The sequence below is a fragment of the Anser anser genome, assembly GCF_964211835.1.
Source record: "Anser anser genome assembly, chromosome: 10".
Classification (NCBI taxonomy): Eukaryota; Metazoa; Chordata; class Aves; order Anseriformes; family Anatidae; genus Anser; species Anser anser.
In genome coordinates, this window is record NC_139730.1 from 12,401,353 (window position 1) to 12,420,256 (window position 18,904).

General features: G+C 38.5%; 1 protein-coding gene across 12 annotated transcripts in view; it reads left to right on the plus strand.

The window, feature by feature from the left end:
* The window catches only part of NEO1 (neogenin 1), a 192,716-nt gene that overhangs the window by 64,511 nt on the left and 109,301 nt on the right, over positions 1 to 18,904 (plus strand). For all 12 annotated transcript variants that reach the window (XM_083850528.1, XM_083850533.1, XM_083850526.1 and 9 more), the window contains exons 3-4: positions 11,093 to 11,368; positions 15,193 to 15,346. In XM_083850528.1, the coding sequence (XP_083706654.1) occupies positions 11,093 to 11,368; positions 15,193 to 15,346 (430 nt within the window). The remainder of the gene's footprint in view (positions 1 to 11,092; positions 11,369 to 15,192; positions 15,347 to 18,904) is intronic.

Here is an 18,904-nt window from a genome sequence, read left to right on the forward strand (position 1 = left end):
CCAGACATGCAGCACTGAAACCTCTAAAGCCTCTGGTCATTCATTAAGACTAAGATTATTTTCTTAATGAGGCATTATCTTAAATACAACATTCCATTTCATTATAAACCAGGATGATTAGTTTTATCGGTTTACCATTTTGGAACTTGCACTGTTAAGGATTAGCCTTGTAATTAGCAAAGACAGTATCCTTTGTGCGTGCTGGTTAGTGGACAAAGTTGGCTTTATATTATAAATGACATCAAGATATGTTGTTTTTTTTTTTTAAAAAAGAAAAAAAGCTCTGTGCAGTATATGTTCAAATCTTGACCTTTTGCCTTTTGGTTTTGAAAATACCACGGCAGTAAGGCTTATCTCAGGAGAAGCATGAATTCTGTAAAAGGGGGCTTCACTCCCAAATTTCATTTTTCTAAAGTCACTTGGGTTTCTAGTAGACGATCTGTTGATGGATGACTCTACATGGTTTTGGTTGTTCAGAAGTGAAAATTGAGAGTTTATTGATGATTCATCAGCACCCCTGAACAATAAAGTTGGATGAATGTTGTTTAGATTGGCTTTCCCGTTTGTTAATATTTTCACTCAAATGTATATTTTTTTCATTATTTATGTTCTGCATGTCAGCACCAGAAATCCCTTTTGTAATTTTGCTTGACAAGTTTTGCAGAGATTGCTCACTCCAAATCCTAAACTGTCAGGCAAATGATAGTTACATACGCTGCCTGTATTCTTTTCTAACTGTGTCTTAGAGTGTGGGATTCAAAAAGATATTTCAGCTTTAGTATGACAGGCTAAAAGTGATGGATCTCCACAGTGGCATTGTTCAGACTTAAGATCAACTGAGTATTACATTTTGAAAATTATAAGAAGCTGTGCTATCACACCTACCCAAATGAAAGATGACACAACAGCGGTTAAGGCTAGGAGGGATCATGGCAGGGGTGTATGTGATAAATGGTGTGTTTTTCAGAATAGAAATTCCAAGAGGTAGTTCAGTAACACTGAAAAGGAAACAAAATGGAGGAAAATGATATTTAATAAGGAAAAATAATTTATGAAGCTTGCTATGTCTGACTTCAGTGAGGTTGAGGTCTTGGCAATATTCCTACAAATGTCTCATCATTCATATACTTACACTAGAAATAAAAATAAAAACCAAACAAAACCCTTCTTATTTGCATATAAACCCCCCTGTTTTGGGGGACACTGGGGAGAAAAATCTTAATTTATAGGTTTCTGCAAAGGTGCTGCTCTTCTTTTGTTAATAGCAGCTGAAGTCAGAGGCCTGGATTAGATGCACCATCAGTATATGCTCTTCTGTGAGTGTTCGTAGTCTGCACACACAAAGCCAAGAAAAAGGCTTCATTACTGAGAGACCTTTTTTAAAAAAAAAAAATATATATATACATATATATGAACTTAATTTCTAGCAAGTGTCCATGATTCTAGGGCCAGTGGTGTGATAATCCAGATCTTTGTTGTTTTAATCCTCATCCCTGTGACTGATCCACAGCTCTGGCAAATAATCTAGTTAAGCTCATCTTTTTCAGCTAAATGCTTCTACTGAAGTTCATTCTTCTGCTTTTTTTTTTTTTTTTTTTGCCTCTTGGTATGTCAGTCTTCAGGTACTTTATTTTTGGGGAGCGTTCTTTGCTGTTTGTCAGCTCTCTATGTTTTTCTGCGAAATTGCTTAGGTTACTTCCCATCTTTAAATGTCTGTCTTCAGGTACCAGCTGTCTCTGTCTATAGAGTTGCTTGTGAAAGTTTTTCTGATCTTTCCTCCAGTTTCATGATAAATTTATCCTGGCAGTCCTTTCTGTGCATTAATCTTCTTTGAATAGCTTGTTCACATGAGCTTTCGTAATTGATAGCCTCGCTTGGATCTAAAATTATTTAACCTGTCAAGCTCTTTTCTTTCACCAGAATACTCAGATCCTATTCTTCTTTTGTTACGGCTATTGATTTTGTTTTAGAAAGGGTAATTGTGAGCCTGTACTTTTTTTTGTAAGGCTTTCTATTGATCAAGACCTGAGGTTTCTTAAATGCTGCGGCAATCTGCATGTTATCTTAAGGTTTTCCCTTAAAACCCTGCAGTGCTTTCTTCATTGCCCTGTTAGAGTGATCTTCAACAGTATCAAATAAATTATTCCATTGGTTTCTCCTCCTCTCTTCATTTACATGTGCTGTTAGAAATGCCTACTTACCACATTTCTCAGCATCTAAACAGATGAAATTTGTTGTGGATACTACAGTTTTTCCTGCTGCCTTGGAGTGCTATTGGTCCTGGCACTTCTCCGTTCTTTTCCCCTATAATTACAAGCCCTGTCTCTGATTTTAGTTTAATTTAATCCTATTATTTTAGCTACACCATAGCAGAGTCACTTTTTCTGTATTCCTACACTATTTCTTGCAGCACTCTGAGCCTGACCTCCCACTGTACAGTGGACACCCCAGCCCCATCTTCCTTCCTTGTGGTTTATGGTCATCATCAACCACCTCTGCACTTTTGAAGATCTTGCTTGAATCACCTTTTTTGCTCCCATTTAGTTCTTGGAATTAGTGTATTGATCTCTTCTAGATGTCACCTGGTTGGATTTGGATTTCTGTTTAGCCTTGGTCTATTCTCTAGTCTTGTCCTTGCACTGAAAAACACTTTCAATACCTTCCCAAGATGAATTCTTAACTTCTGATTTTTATTTTATTTTTCCTCCAAAGACTTTCCAAGCTACTTTTTTTTTTTTCAGGGAAGGTTGGTTTAGCTTCCCACTTAACATTGCTTTCTTCCCAATTATTATTATTATTTTTTAAATATAGCTGAACCTTACCATGTCAGCGCTTTCTGTAGCTGCTTCACTCCCAGCTTGAATACCTCTGCACACTCAGTTGCCTTCATAGAAGTTCTGCCAGGACGCATTCTGCAATTGCAGAGCAATCTTGTTAAGATGGTGAGGTTGTCTGCTTTTCATTCCTGTTGGTGGCCTGCTGTCAAAATGCATTTCCATTGCTCAGAAAGGGCAAATATGTTTGAGCAATGATAAATTAGTTTTCAATGTGAAATTCTTCATGCTGGTAGCCTGCTCGACTTTTTTCTTCCAACTCAAACAGTATTTAATCAACCAATTTCTTTATTCTCCCTGTCTTTCGCTTTGAAGTTACAGGCACCAGGAGTGCATCCTTTCTCAGAGCCAGCCTCACTTGTTCATGACACTGCTTTACGGCTGCTCCCAGAGCTGCAGCCTGTCGGGCTGCGAGCCTGGATCCTCACAGCAGATTTGTGATGGCACAGAGCAAAGGCACTCAGGTGTTACAGTTTTTAGAGTTGGGAACTGGTACCCCAGTTAATACAGTATCAAGATGTACATCATGTCTGTTTTTTTTCTTGGTCCATTTTAATATTTTGTTATCCCTAGGACTTCTGTCAAAGGTAGTGTTTGGCAAAATAGCATCATAAAGTCATTTCTAGAAATGTGACCTGTCTCATGCTCAATATTGTGCTGTCAGTCACAAGTCCAGTGGTTTCACTAGGATTATCTTCTGTATCATTTCTTTTCATCAAACACCCACGAGAGGAGTCGGCAGCTGACATATGGTATAAAGAGCTGTTTCAGTTCCTTAGGAAGTCAGGATCTTATTTATTTGTTTCCAGTGTTGGGCTGAGGTCAGAAGATGCTCTGTGTGTTCTGCTTGAAAATCAAAATTGAGCTATAATACTATTGTGCATGTTGACATTAATTCAATGTGGAAAGAAGTTTCTTCTACAGTCTGCGTGACTGTATTATGCTGTTGTATTTCAGTTTGGGCTTCCAGGATATTAAACTTTGCAAAGTAATATCACTAGTACATAAAGGACAACTATAAAATGTGTTTTGTTTCAAATAATTTCTATGAAAAACTATTTTTTTTTGCCAGGTAAAACCTAATAATATTCTGATGTATTTTACCAGTCAAAGCACCCTCTTAAATTTTTGTGGTGTTTTTTTTTTTTTTAATTTGTGTTTCTGTGGCAATGCTCAGATCCAAGTCCAAGGGGCTTGATGGCAACCTGAGAATTCCTGTTATCCAACCTTGTGCTCCAGGGCATGATCAGCTTTGCTTGAACTTTCCCTGTTGGAAGTCTGTTTTGGCAGATGTAATTCTGTTCCTCCTTACGCAGCATTGTGAAATGTTTTTGAGGCTGTTCCTTTATCTCTATTTAGTTTTCTGTATAGTTTCCCCAGGTCATAGCACCATAGGATAATTGAGCTCAGAAGGGACCTCAGGAGATCTCTGGTTCAAGTGCTTCTTTCAAAGATCAGGCATCACACCAGGTTAGTGTATGTATGCACATCACATGCATACAGCTATATACGTTAGTGTTTGTTCTTACTAATATGTACAGTGACATCCTCTCCTTCTTCCCCTGCTTTTTCAGTTCTGGTCATGGCATACCTTAATAAATCACTACTGTATGAAGTCAGTATGTGCTATGTTAAGTATCTCACCAAGGCTGTGTTTGAGAGTCAGAATTCTGAGTATGCACTGAAATTTTTCATGCTTTTTTGTATTCCACACGCTTCTTGCTTTAGCTTAGCCAACGAGACGTTTAATTTTTTTTTTCAAGTTGTAATTCTAAGAATATTCCATATAAGAAGCATCTGATCTTATCTTAATTCAGGTAATGCTGGACTTCTGTTCTCCATGAATGTTTTGCAATTATGAAGCTTAATCTGTTTGGTAGTGAGATTGAAGAAGTATGTCTTACTAACAAAATTGTATTTTAAAACATGTTTCACACCTCTGCCACTCAGACAAATGATGCTGAATAATGTTCAAGCAAAGGAAAAGAAGAGGAGCTGTGATAATTTAATGAAGTGTCCACAGATGGCTGGACTTAATAATTTTTTAACAGGGTTCGGGTGCGAAGCTGATGCGCTAACAAAATATGCGGCATCTTTGAGATCCGCTGCTTCACTAGAGGATAACAGATGTTGTAGCAATTCTAACAATAGGGCATCATGTTTCTATACACTTTCACCAACGTATGTTGCTAAAATCTTCATGTTTCCCAAGAGGCTATTTTAATAAACAAAGTAGTAATAGAGCTATTAATTTGTTTCAGTTCAAATTTGATTAGGAAAAAGAATTGGGGGAAAATGAAAAATTTCTGAAAGCTATCAGTGGTTTGTTTAATCATTCTCTTTCTCTTTGTGTCTGAACAGAACAGGTTAATGTGTAAGGATCGTAAGGTGCAAGCTGTTAGCTGTAAGGTGGCAATATTTGTAGATGATACCGTTAAAGCTTGGTAAGGTATGAGAAACTTGAGTGAGATTGGGCAACAGAGTGTTTTTGTGGTAGGCATTTGGGAAGCAGTAGTTTGGAAAAACTTGCAGCTACTCCAATATAATATATATAATATATAATAATGCAGCTACTGCAATAGAAATAATCAGGGAAAAATGGGAGAAAATATTTGCTGAGTACATTGGGATATCATAAAAAAGCCAGAAACCAGCTTTGGGAAACAGTTAATTGTGTAAACATGTACAGTAGGGTGTTTCAGAACTGTTTAATTCTTAAAATATTGTGTTAAAATCTGCTATGTAGAGTAGCAATGGAGGAGACTCGAGCACATGACAAAATATTTGTGAAAATTTGATCCAGCAGGCTTGTAACTGTGTAGTAAGGGTATACAAACCTGTCATAGACAGGGAAAAAGTGAATTCCTGTGCAGCCATCTGTTGCCCTTGAGAAGAGCAAGTTACTCTTTTTTTCCCTACTTTTGTTTTGCAGTCTTGCTTGGGCAAGATTGATGCCAAAAGGTTAGTAGGATTCTAAAGAGGATTAAACGTGTATGGTAATAGCATCCACATTAAATAAAAATTGAACATTTACAGTGACTGCTGACGGTATTCAGAGCAGGAGGTAAGCAGTTCCTCTGAAATCAGGAGGAACATTGTCACAGGAGTGAGTAGTTTAGTAATTGTTGATTATGGAATGTTTTTTCTTCTTCCAGCCTTCTTGGAAATGATTGGCACTGTCCGTGGCTGCAGAGAGACTGCTGAACTAGATTAGCATCTGGCTCAGTGTAATGAATTCCTCTTCTCCTGGAAAGTACAGGAGATGAAATACTGGCTCTGCTGAAGGCAGCAGACTACAGCCAGAATTTTTACCATCTGTGTTTTCCAGGAGCATGGGAATTACTGCTCTTCTAGGCACGTCATTGGTTTTTCAGAAGTCAGGACAATGGGCCACACATCTCAGCAATGCTTAGACTGGGAATACAATTTGAATGGAACAAATTTGCATTAAGTAGATTGTTCATTCACATTCCTACCATTGCTCTGGTCTTTTGGTGGGGGGAGAGACAAAAGGGAAGGAGAAAATAGGGACAGGGTTGTTTCTCCCACACCCCTGCATTTGCATTGTCCAAGAAGAAAATTTAAAGTTTGTGGTGCATCTGATTTCTATTGTATACATGTGAGAATCACGCTATTGCTTATGTGTTCTTCTGCCAGTTTGTAGTGAACATTCCAAATGGAAAGTCATCCTCCCAAATTGAGTTTATTAACCTACGTTCCTGCTAGGTCAGGAGTATTTTCCTTCAGTGTCCTAAAATCGATACATAATATATTTGTGCTGCCATGGAATGATTAATGTACGTACAAACATGAAAAAATTATCTTTAATATCAGAACCCCAAAGTATCATTTATCATTATGTTCATTTAGTAAATGATGGGGTAATATCTTCAACTGAATGCTTTGCAACATGTGGGTGAAGAGTGGGTGCTGCTTTCTCATTAGATATCTAACTAATTTTCATTATAATAGATCATCTTGCTTTGATGTGTTGATTGAAGTGACTGGGAAATAGAAACCGTTATGAGAAAAATGTATCATTTTTTTCAAAAATTTAAGTTTGAAGAGTAGCTCGAAAAATGTGTTCACAATTCAAATGAACTGAATTAGCTGGCATGGTTTTGAAAACTATGTTAAAAAGTTAGGGAAATGCAGGAACTCTACTGATACTTCGAAGTGGAAAAGAAAAGCTCTTTAGTTGAAAGACTCTAGGCTAATGGATGGCAGGGTATTTTCTAGTAGTATACTGCTATGGGGATGTATGCCAGTGCTCTGGACCTGTTGCTGTATTTATAAACAAGTCTGAGAGTTAATTTTTAATTAAAGCTTATTTTGAATGCTTTTTGTAATACGTCGTCACTGTTTTGTGGTTGTCTGTTGGTTAAAGCAAAAGGGTCCTCCTACACAATGGAGACTTTTAAGCAGTGCAAATTGCAAGTAATCCTAGAATAAGAGAAAATTGCTCTTAAGACAAAATTATGACCTGGGTTAAAATTATATATCATAAAACCATACAAAAGTATGATCAAATAAAGATTTTACTGGCATTTAAGATGGCCTGAAAAAGGAACTGTAATTTCATTGCTAGCGAGTAATGAAACCATCTTAAATAAAGCTTATTTAACCTTAATGGAGGGCTTGCCCACAACAGAGTATACAATGCCTTTCTGCCCCTAAAAGTGAATAGTACTTACAAGCGATTTAAAATAAAGTGTAATTGAACTGTATATTAGAAATTGCAGGGCTTTAGTCCTCCGGTAACATTCTCACATATGCTATAGGTTGCTAATGCAATGATTGTACAGGGTGAAAAAAAAAAAATTCAACAGTTGAGATGAAACCAGAAGTCCCAATGTTCATCTGACAAAATAAGGAAGTCCAGATCTCCTTACCAGGCTGCTGAAAGAACTGGCTTAATTTGCAGGTCTGTTAGTAAAGATTCTTAATGAATTGTGAATGCAGGGCTAGTACTTTCTTTTTGAAGAATAACTGATGCAGAATGTGTGCCTGAAAAGGGAAAGGGTGATCCTAGACCAATTAGTCTGATCCCAACAGTATGTCCTCGTTAGAAGGATTTTGAAGGTGAGGGTAATTGAGACGAAGGAAGATGGACAGAAGGCTAAAGTGTAACATGACTTCTGTCTGTGGTTTGCATTTGGGTTTCTTGATGAAGCAATTGATGTCTTGAGCAGCATGGGCATGCCACAGCACAGCCTTTTGTTATGCTCTCCTGTTAGAAATTATTAAAGGTCAAAATGATGGAAATTTAAATGAGAATATTGAGATTGATAAGAATCTGAGGTAATTATGAAAACTTAATGGCTTATATTGAGAGGGAAATTTTCAGAATGGAAAGAGGCCTCAGAGACTAGGTTTTGGAAAGATAATGTTTAACATCTTCAGCAGCTGTTTATTTTGGTGTAAGAATGAGATGCTTGCAAAATAGCAAGTGTGGCAAATTTGGAAGACCTTGTTACTATTGCTAAAGCCTTGCTGGTCTCATAGGAACAATTAAATGAGGCCGTAGACTGAATGATGGTGAAACTTAGCACAGTGTGCAAAGTCATGCAGATACAGCAATATCCTTGGTATTGTATTAAGATGGGATGGAGGGACTGGTGATTTTATAGGTAAGTCTAGTTATATTGGTTGATCACAAGATTGACTATCATCTGCTGATGTACAGAGAGCTAATGTGATTCTTAAATCTATTGGGAAGATATTTTCAGTAGACACGAGGAAGCAATTTTGTGATACTAACCTGGACATCTGTAATCAAATGTTAAATGACAATAGGCATATCAAATTGTTGGGTCTCTGTTTAGCCAGTGGTGAGGTGCTGGGTAGCAGTTGAAGCAAAGGAATAAAGGAGGTTTTGACTGGATTTGAGGAGAAAGTTTTTCTGTGTGAAGGCACGCAGTTCCACAATAGGTTGTGCATTGGGGTTTTCAGTATCTGACTGGACAAATCCCTGAATAACCCACTCTGACCTCATAGCTGACCATGTTCTATCTAGGTCCCTTCCTACGCAAATGATTCTGCCATTTTGAATCTTTGAAGGAAGATAACTAGGATGGTTAGAGGAGTGAGGAAAAGAAACTGAAGATTGTGGCTTCATTAACTAAGCAGAAGGAAAGTTGAAAGAAGATTTTTATTCATGTGAATACCTTAGAGGGAGGGAGTAATGGTTAATATCAAAGATGCAAAATAATTAATACCAAAACAAGGTCAAGATCAAAGGACTAGAAGTTGGTTGGAAATACAGTAGGAGTGGAAACTAGAAACTTACTTTCTTCTCAGAGGAGTGAAGTTGTGGAAGGAGCCTCCAGATAGTTCTCCAAGAGGGGGGGAAGTATGTAATGCTTAGAGGTGAACCTGTACGAGGAAGGAATTACTTGTCGAAACAGAAGTCTGCTCAGATGTTCTCAAGGATTGGGAAGATCTGTGGTTTTGTATTTTACTTTCTTGGACATTGGGGCACAAAAGGTAGGTTACTTGTCCTTCCCCTTTCCTCCCCTTCATGTTGACGAGCCAGGCAATATTTTGCCATGCACATATGCTCCAACATTAGCTTCCATGGTCTGAATGGTTGTTTGCTCTCCCTTTTGAAACAACAAAAGAATTGTAAAGCACCTCACATTTCTGATGAAGTCAAACTTCTGGAAGTGGCAGCTATGCATAAAGGACTTCAGCGTTCGGCTCGCTGGAGGAAGCAAAGAAGGTGAGAGCTGAGCCATGCCTGCAAGATGGTGGTGTTGGTGCTTTCAGCGCTGGGGTCCTGGCTGTGGGCAGCAGCCCTGAAGTAGAGGTTACCAGAGCCAGCTGGTTCTGCTCTTGTGCCAGAATAATTGTGCTCAGATGGTTTCCTTTGTGTAACCCAGTCCTGCTTTCTATCTTCTGCATTGAAGGCACACAGTGTAGTGACTTGAAAGGTAAAAGCTTAAAATCTACTTGAAGCAGGAAGGGAGAAGGAAAGGCAAGATGTCAAGAGTGCCAACAGGCTGTTTCTGTGACAATATTAATTTTGAGCATAAAGAAGACCAGAAATCCTTCTTGGAGACTGTTGCTGCGGTCGGGCTGCTGAGGGGCTTGGCTGTGGCGGGGCTGCCTGGAACCGGCTGCAACCACCTCATGGCGCCCGCCTCACCTCATAGCACCGGCCTCACTGCCAGCACCAGGCACCGAAACAACCACGAAGCTGTTCGTAGGCCACGGATCTTCCTGTCAGAGGCTCTGTCACGTATCCTGTGCAGGAGGTTGTTGTGGAAAACCTTTTTATTCAGGAGATGAATGTGTTCTGTGCGTAGAGCTGCTGTTTTGGTTTTGCAGCTGTAGCTTTATCTTGTGAAGAGACTTCATTCTCAAAGGTACTAATGTGAGAAAGATAAAGATTTTCTTATGGACAAATGCAATTTTTACCTTATGGTGCTATGCTTAAGGCTTTGGGGAGCTGAAAGCTTCAAAGGGATATCTCTTTTCCATTGAATTTCAGTCAGATTTGGTCCTTTAATGCCCTCAGGCTACTTTCCGTGGCCTGGTTAAAATTTCAGTGAAGCTAAACCTTTACTTGCTGTGAGTTAAACCTTTACTTATATGTGGTTGTAGAAAATATTTCTAATTTTTTTTTGGTTAAATTCTTCATTGCTAATCTTCTAATTTTAATATTTGAAATCTAAAAATACAGGGGGAAGAAAACCCTCCTTATAAGTAGTTCTGCAGGTGGTAAATTAAGATGTTGCCTGGATTGTAAACTTCAGAGTGGAAAGTACACGAAGCCTTCTCTTGTGCTGCATCAGCTGTTCAGTGTCGCAGTGTCCCAGCGTATACTAGGGGGCATCTGTGTTAATGCTGTATGAGAATCCATGGCTTTTACAAAATATGGTTCAAACTGTATTTATTATGCTGTACAAGGCAGAGATACTATCTTGATGTTTGTGTTCTGTGCTATATATTCCTTAAGTAGCAATTCTGGAGAAGTGAGTGGAGGTTACTGGCATGTCTGCTCCTGTTTTTGAGGACTCCTAAGACTTTTTTTTTCTGTTTTCCAACATTTGCTTATTTCTAAAACAACTGATTTATTTGCCTTTATACTATCACTTTGCTATCAAGTTCTAAGGTTTCTAAAGAGTTGGAGAACGTTGTACTTTTATTTTAAAGAAGATTCGTGAATCTTGGCCTGTACTTCAAAGCTTTGGTGTCACTTTCAGAATACCTCTAATTTTTGTCACTTTACTAAGTTTTGTATTTCCTATTTGCAGGTCTTCCCAGGTTCACCAGTCAGCCAGAATCATCGTCTGTCTACAAAGGAAACAGTGCAATCCTTAACTGTGAAGTCAATGTTGACCTTGCACCATTTGTGAGGTGGGAGCAGGATCGTCAGCCAGTCTTTCTGGATGATCGTGTATTTAAATTGCCAAGTGGAGCTCTTATTATTAGTAATGCTACTGATACAGATGGAGGACTCTATCGCTGCATCATTGAAAGTGGTGGGACCCCCAAATACAGTGATGAAGCAGAGCTCAAAATTCTTCCAGGTATGAATCTGTTTTTCTTCAAAAAGGAAGTAAAAAATAGTCCACTGATAGGGAAAACAAAACAACCAAGCTAAAACAGCCAAACATAAGAATGCTTGTAAGGGCAACAAATGAGAATTCCCCATGTTGCATTTTTGTATGTTTAAAGTTGGACTAAGTCTAATATGCATTGTGGAAGCTATTTTTCAAAGTAGCTTAAAATGAGTGCAGGCACTTAAACTATGAAGTATTTTGGCTCTTGGAAAGACTAACCTGTATTTTGCATCTGGAAAACAGAAAAGCAAAATCAGTTACCAGTGTATCAGCTCATTGCAGTGGTTGGAAATAGGTCAGATGTGCAAATAGTTTTTTGCCATGTTTGATGGTTTGGCTTTCAGGGTAGAATTTCTCTTAAAAAGTTGTGAGTGATACGGTTCCATTGCAACAAGGTACAAAGAGAGAATTAACTCTGAGTGTAAATGTGGGGATGTGTAAGTTCCTCAGACTAGAGTCCCTTGTTTAAAATATTGTTGAAGTTTCCAAAATAAATGGTTGCTTTGTTCCTTGCTCTTGGGATGCTGAAGCACTTTTTAATGATTCCAGTATTGAGGAACTTCTGATTCTTAAATGCTAGACCCTTTGGGGAAGTTTCCAGATCCCAAAAAGGGGATGACCATGAATCCCATTATTTTGTAAGGTTTAGCTATGCATATTGTTTTGAAATATGTAGGTTTTTAAAATGAGAACAAAAGTCCAATTCTCACATACTGAATGTTGAAACAGTGTTTTTTTCTAAAACAGTATTATGTTGTTGAACAGAACTGTGTCTTACCAGATGTTCTAACATGGAGTTTTGAAAATTGACCAAGAATAAGACAGGAATGGGAATCGCTCTTTCCCAAACTAGGAAAACATGGGTCATGTTCTGTAAGGGTCATCTTAATGATATCCAGAGCTTCATGTTGTCTCTTCTGATTTAGTCTTCATGTTGGAATTCTGATTCAATTTTTACTGCTTGGAGGACTGCCAGAGAGGGTTGCTAAATCTCCATCTTTGGAGGTTTTCAGGGCTAGGCTGGGCAATATCATGATTCACCTGACCTACTGTTGGTAACAGCGGGACTTGAAGCAGGTGGCTGCATCAAACATCTTCAGAGGTCCCTTTTAATGAATATTTCCATTTCTCATGGCTATGTCACTTCTTTGTTTAAAATACCCCAATTTTACTATTGCAACTGTCTCCATTTTAAAGTAGAGGCGTCTGCTAGGTTTAGGTAATAAATTATGCTTAAACTAGGCATTAGTTTCATTAACCTTTTCACTGGGGGGGGGAGAAGATTCATCGTCCTTCAATGAAGGAGATAATTTTTGAAGAAGAGCGCTTTTTTGAAAGACACTTAATTGAATTATTTTAGTTTTTTTGGTCTTGGTGTTTCTACAGACTCCCAAAAGAATATTAAGATCTTTCTGATTTTTGGCAATTAAAGACTTTCTAGTATGCTTCAGTACTGTGTTGATCTCTTTGAATTCTTGATTCCTGATACAGCCAGAATCTCTGCAATGTGTTATTAAAGGTGACTTAAGACCGTTATTCGCAGATACAAATAATGCTGATTCCTTTCTTGGTAGTGAGTCTAAAAGTGTCAATAGTGAAGTTTTGTGAAGCCCCCCAGCAGGCACATTTTTTTTTAAAGTGGGATTAAACTGTTGCACAGAAAGCTCTCTTAATCCTGAGTAGCCACATAATTGATTGTTAGGTTTGAGATGCACTTGATTGAAGGATTTGAATTAATCTGCTCTTCATTGGCTTTATTCCAATTTTAAATCGTTATCTGATATGTGCATGACAGGCACTCCAGTGTTCTGCATCTAAATCTTTGAAATAAGCCCAACACACACTTGCATAATACAGATTTTCATCCATGGTCAGTGCGGTACGTTTCCTCATAGCAAGCTTCCTTAGAGCATTCAGTTTGCCTTTCATCTGCCACAATGCAGGAGGACACACTTCTGAGCTCTGCTCCTTAATTAGCAAGTAGTTTCAAGTGTAGGAACGCAAGAAAAATAACCATGTAATTCTTGAATCCTACTTCCACAAACCTGAGAACTCAACTCCTTTTTATGAGCTTGGAGGGTAAGCAAGTTCTGTCTCCAGTGAATGAGACCAGCTCCACTCCCCAGTGTAGCGATTACTCGCTGGCAATCTGTTACATCCATTTTTTTACAACTTGGTTTGCTCCATATGCCGCTCTGGGTCACTCTCACTACGTTCATGCCTGTTCACACATGGTATTATTTCTGGAGCAAGCAGACTAGTTCCCTCTAATAGTGAATGAGGGTGGAGCTGCTGCGTGGGCCTGGGACAGATGGTGTGATCCAGAATCACTCGGAGTTTGGCTCCCTCAGCTTGGGACAGTCCTGAAACATAACTTCCATCAGGCGTGGTTCTCTTGAATACTTTGGCAGCCTCTTCTTGTTACACCTTGAAGGACATGCATGCCCTTGGTGTAGGGCTGTAAATGCTCAGTTAATATTCGGAGAACACCAAAGCCAACAACTTGGAGAAGTTCTGGCAAGTATTGTGTAGGTCCCAGGTGAGACGGGCCAAATACCATGCTTGATGGACATGGTGGGTGCTTCAGGGAGGAAAAGTGGTGTGGGCACAGAGTAGTTTGCCTCCATTTAGGTGGTCAAAGATAATTTTTTGATAAAAGGTTGAGGGTTTGTCCAGTTCTAGAACTTACTTGGTGCCAAACCAGTAAGCACGCATCTGAATATTAAGAGTACAGCAATTAATGTAACACAGACAAAGGAGTTTTTTGAGCTGTTAGTAGAAGGACTTACGATAACTAATGTAGCAGAAAAGCTGCATCTGGTATGTAGGAATTCATGTAGTTCAAATCATGGTGCAAGGCATGGATTATTGGACAGTACTTACTAGTGGGTACGTTTTCAGTTCTTACAGCCCAGGTGGCCTTTTCTGATAGTTACAGACTGAGTAAGTACGTTCTTCGCTTTTGCTTGTTCTTAAAGGGGGGGAAGAGAGAAGAAAAAAGGAGCAAAGCCCTCTCCAGTCCAAATCAAAGCAAAGCCCAGACTAGTTGAGAGGATTCACCGTTGTAGGGATGGAAAACTGGTATATTCTTGTTTTAGGACAAAGGTTGCATTAGTTCAGTGTGCAAATTGTCTAGTTTATTGTTGCTTTTGCTTACGGTTCACTTTCTGCTTTGGTAACTTCATTTTCATGTGCATAACGGCAGTTTCTCAAGCAGCCACATGATAAAGTCAAGTATGATATAATGGGGACGGCTGAGTCCAGTGCATTCTGTAGAATGTATTCCTGGGCTGGATGGGCAGAGTGAGGTGACGGTAATCCATGAAAATGATCCTGGATTTGTACAATGGTGTTCTTTCCCCATAGCTTTCAGCCCCAGCATAGGAAGTAAGTTTGTTAGATGTAGGCTCTTACTAGCCAGCCTTGTGGTGGTGGCCAGAGGTAGGCTGGACAAAGTCAAACCTTTTTTTTCTTTCGTAAATCTTGACTAGCTGATGGAAGTGTCTGTTTCAGGGCTGTAGCTTTTAGCTGAAATTGTTTCCCAGGCAGTTCGAGGGGTCAGAATCCCGACAGTGTTGAATCAGTTTGCAAGTCTGGAGGAAATGGTAAAGAGCTTTTCTTGTGGGAGGCTGGGAGAGTATTTTGCAGAAAGCTTTTGTAGGTAGCATGAGGATTCAGTCCTGTGAAGAGGCAGGAAAGAAATTAGACATTTTATTTGTTTTTTTTATTGGTATGATCACCTCCTGATTCTGCATCTGGTAACTCTGTTGTCATTTACAAAATACTTGCAGATCCAGAGGAGCCACAGAACTTGGTCTTTGCAAGGCAGCCATCGTCGCTTACAAAAGTTACTGGGCAAAGCGCGGTTTTCCCATGTGTTGCTGTAGGATTTCCAACTCCATATGTCAGGTGGACGAGAAATGAAGAAGAGCTTACTACAGAAGGGTGAGTTAAGTTAATACATATTACTTATGTAAGAGTAAGAATCCATAAACGCAGCTAGAGTTACAATTTTAGATACATGCACAACTTGCTTCCTACTCTTTTTACGGTTTTTAAACTGGTAAAATAGGTCGTGGCTTTCAAATGGTGGAGGGTTTCTAGACTGAGCACTATGACAGGGTAGTTATGAGACTTGTAGAACAGTCACATATAGTACCTTTTTTTACAGACATCTGAAACCAAGAAATCTTATTTGAAGCAGGAAAGTTATTAAGAATAAGTTACTTTTAGGTTGCCACTGGAGTAAAAGAAGCGACTAAGGGGATGGGGACATGGCAGAAAAGCCAAGGTTGTCTTCATGCTAGCATATTATCTCTGGAGATTCCTGCGCTCACATTACTCTTCCTGTGATGAAGATGTCCAATATGCATCTATGTGTCCCTTAAAAATTTAAGAACAAGTGTTTAAAGAAGAATTTCATAATTTCTCATTAAAGCGGAATATTAAAATGCTAGGCATGATTTAAAAAAAAAAAGTGTAGGCTTCCAAGAATGTGTTAAGTGAAAACTATTATACATTGCCACTGGTGTATTCATTCAAAACAATGTGGTCCAAAAAAATATACATATTTAAAAAGCAGAACAAATCCTATGAAGAACAAGAAAATTATAACCAGATAGTTGGATGTTCTATATCATTCCAAGCTGGTGAGATTCATGTAGAAACAAGTTAGTTGTGAAACAGTGAGAGGTGAAGTTGTTGCAGGCTACAGCATGGCTACCACCCGGTGCAGCTAAAGGAACACACAAGTCATTTTACAGCAACAGCGATAGCAATATGTCTTTCTTTGTCAACTCTTGTATTAAAAAGTATATGGGCTTGTGGTGTAAATTGTCTTTATCAGGAAAATGCAAGCTTCTGTAGGTAATGACTAACGGTTCTAATACCTCTGAGAAATTGTGTTGATGTCAATCTGATGGCCCATGATTTTATTTGATTCATTTTTTGTAAATATAAAGAAATCATTCTCATAGAAAGGATGGTACGGTCTCATTAGAATTGCACAATTGAATATGATGAAATGTCAAAATGAATGTGCCTGGTAAGATCTTAATTTGTTTTTCTTACGACATAACATCATTTGACATATATTTTTACAAATGTTTGCTGCCTCGCCCCTCTGTTACACTATCCTTCTCCAAGGTATGTCACATTCAGTGCACAAGGAAGGTGAAGCTCACATCCTGGAGAGCTCTCATTTTATTTTCTTCTCACTTTTTTGATTTAAAGCTCAAATCATAAATTCTTCCTCTGGATACAGTGCTGCTAAGTCTGTTAGGAGCTTTTCTGTGCACGTTGTTGTGAGGGCTTCCCAAATATTCTATTGCTTTTCAAAATTTGGTGAGAAATTTTACAACTGGCGAGCTGAGGCATAACATTAGTAAGCATATTTGATCTTAATATGTGCACAATTTGAGCCAAGCATGACATGATTTTTCAGAATACGTAGCATTAAATTTAGCATTGTTTCACTTTGGTTACAAGTATAGTTTCCAGTTGAATTATGCTGCAGTACAAATCCCTCTGTAGACTGTATGTCAAGTTCTTGGTATGGGCAGTCAGAACAGCACTTGTCTGCTAAGACCAGCTCACTTTTAAAGCATGGTTTTGTGTCTTTCCATCACCACATGGACCCTGGTAAGGCAAGAACAAGAGCCACAGGACGGTCAGTTTTCCCAAACATTTCTTTACTAAGCACCTGTCTACTTGACAATTGAGCTGTTCAGGTTCTCTGCCAGGCCCCAGTCAGCAGTCACAGACCTGCAGTATTGCACCTTTTTCTTCCTGTATGAATGAGTTAATGCATCTTCTCAGGAAAGCCTCTCACCAAACTGCAGGTGCCTGTGTATTTTTGGAATCTGTTGGTTGCCACATCCTCTGCATGTGTACTCACTGAGGAAGGTAAAGTTGAAATGACAAAGAAGAATTCCCTTCAATTTGAAATAGATGTTTTCTTCTGTTCAAAGATAGAACCAGAAAGGAGTAAAAAAAAAAAAAGGGGGGGGGGGGGGTTTGAACAGGGAAAACTATTGGGTTTCTCTTAATGTATTACAGAATTAATGTACTACAGATTCTTTCTGTATTTTCTGGTTGAACATGAGTGAATAAAGTTACCGTGCTTTGCTGATGAAATTGATCATTTTTATTTTTAGTTGTTTCAACACACAGCTTTTTTTCTCTCCTTACAGTGAAATGTGTACTCCTTATACAGTTCACTTTTAATGCATGTAAAGGAGAAAATTTATTTTTCCCACTCTGTAGGAAGAAGTTTGCTTCATCGTTCACTAAGAGTTTCCGCACAGTTTGATCACTTTAAGCCTGCTCCTCATGACTAATGGCTTAACAGAGAAGTGATTCAAACAGCAGACAACAAAAAGTTCTTAAACTCTGTTTGCCTTGACAGCTGTCATATCATTCTCTTGAACAGAGGAACTGAAAAATCTCTAGAACCAAGAATTAAGGTTTTGTTGGAGTAAAGCCTGCAGTTAAACTGCTGTGAAATAGGTACCTTAGCTTGTTAGCATATTCTGTTAATTTAGTAGCCAAGTTGTATTTAATTTGTATTAAAATCCCCATTTTATATAAAAGTATAACTTCTGTTGTTAACATGACTTTTCTTTATCCCAAGGGATGGATCATTTTCCTGTGGACTGCTTTTTCATGTACCTTCTGCCTTTCAAAATCCCAAAGTATTTTTTGTCTCCACACAATACAGAGACCTAAATGTACATATATATGCACGTGTAAATATTCAGACGTGTGTGTATCTATGAGGTTAGGAAACAAAACTCAGATAGCATATCCCTGTTTTTTCCCCTTGTAAAGTGGGTTAGGCACGTAGTCTTGTATTTTTATTTTTAACTGTGGCAATTAATGTAATATAAAATTAAATGTTTTACTGTGAAATTGTAGTTCTAAGGAGAATCTGTATAGGATCTTGTGTTCTAAAAAAACCCACCAGATTATTATTAATACCATATCAGTGCACTACTGATGTACACTGGACCTGCCATACATGCGCTTCAGCAATTTGAACTTGCATTCTGCTTTTTCAGATGGATTTCCTCTGTAGACTCAGAATGAGTAATATCTGTGCCAGTATCATAGAAGATAGAGAATGGAAGGAAGTGGGAAAAACCACTGAAGTATGAAGCTATCAGTATAAAAATTACTTCATTTTTTCTAAATAAGCTCAGTCTGCCATACGGCCAGCATAATCTGATACAGAAGGCTCAAGTGGAAATGTTTTATATGGGTTGAATAGTTTTCTCCAGTTTTGCCAACTTTGTAGCTGTGATGATTTTTATTTTTTTTCAGAAACATGTCTGGCTAAGGATCCTACTGTGTGAGGGTCTGTTAGTAAATGGAGGAGTGATTTTGTGCTCTTGATACTGCTGAAGTTGAAAAGTGAGGTTCCACTTGAAGTGGCTGCCAAGATGGATTTTCAGTTTTGGGAGTTTCAAATATTTGGATGTTCTACTTGGAAACCCTTGCACAGCA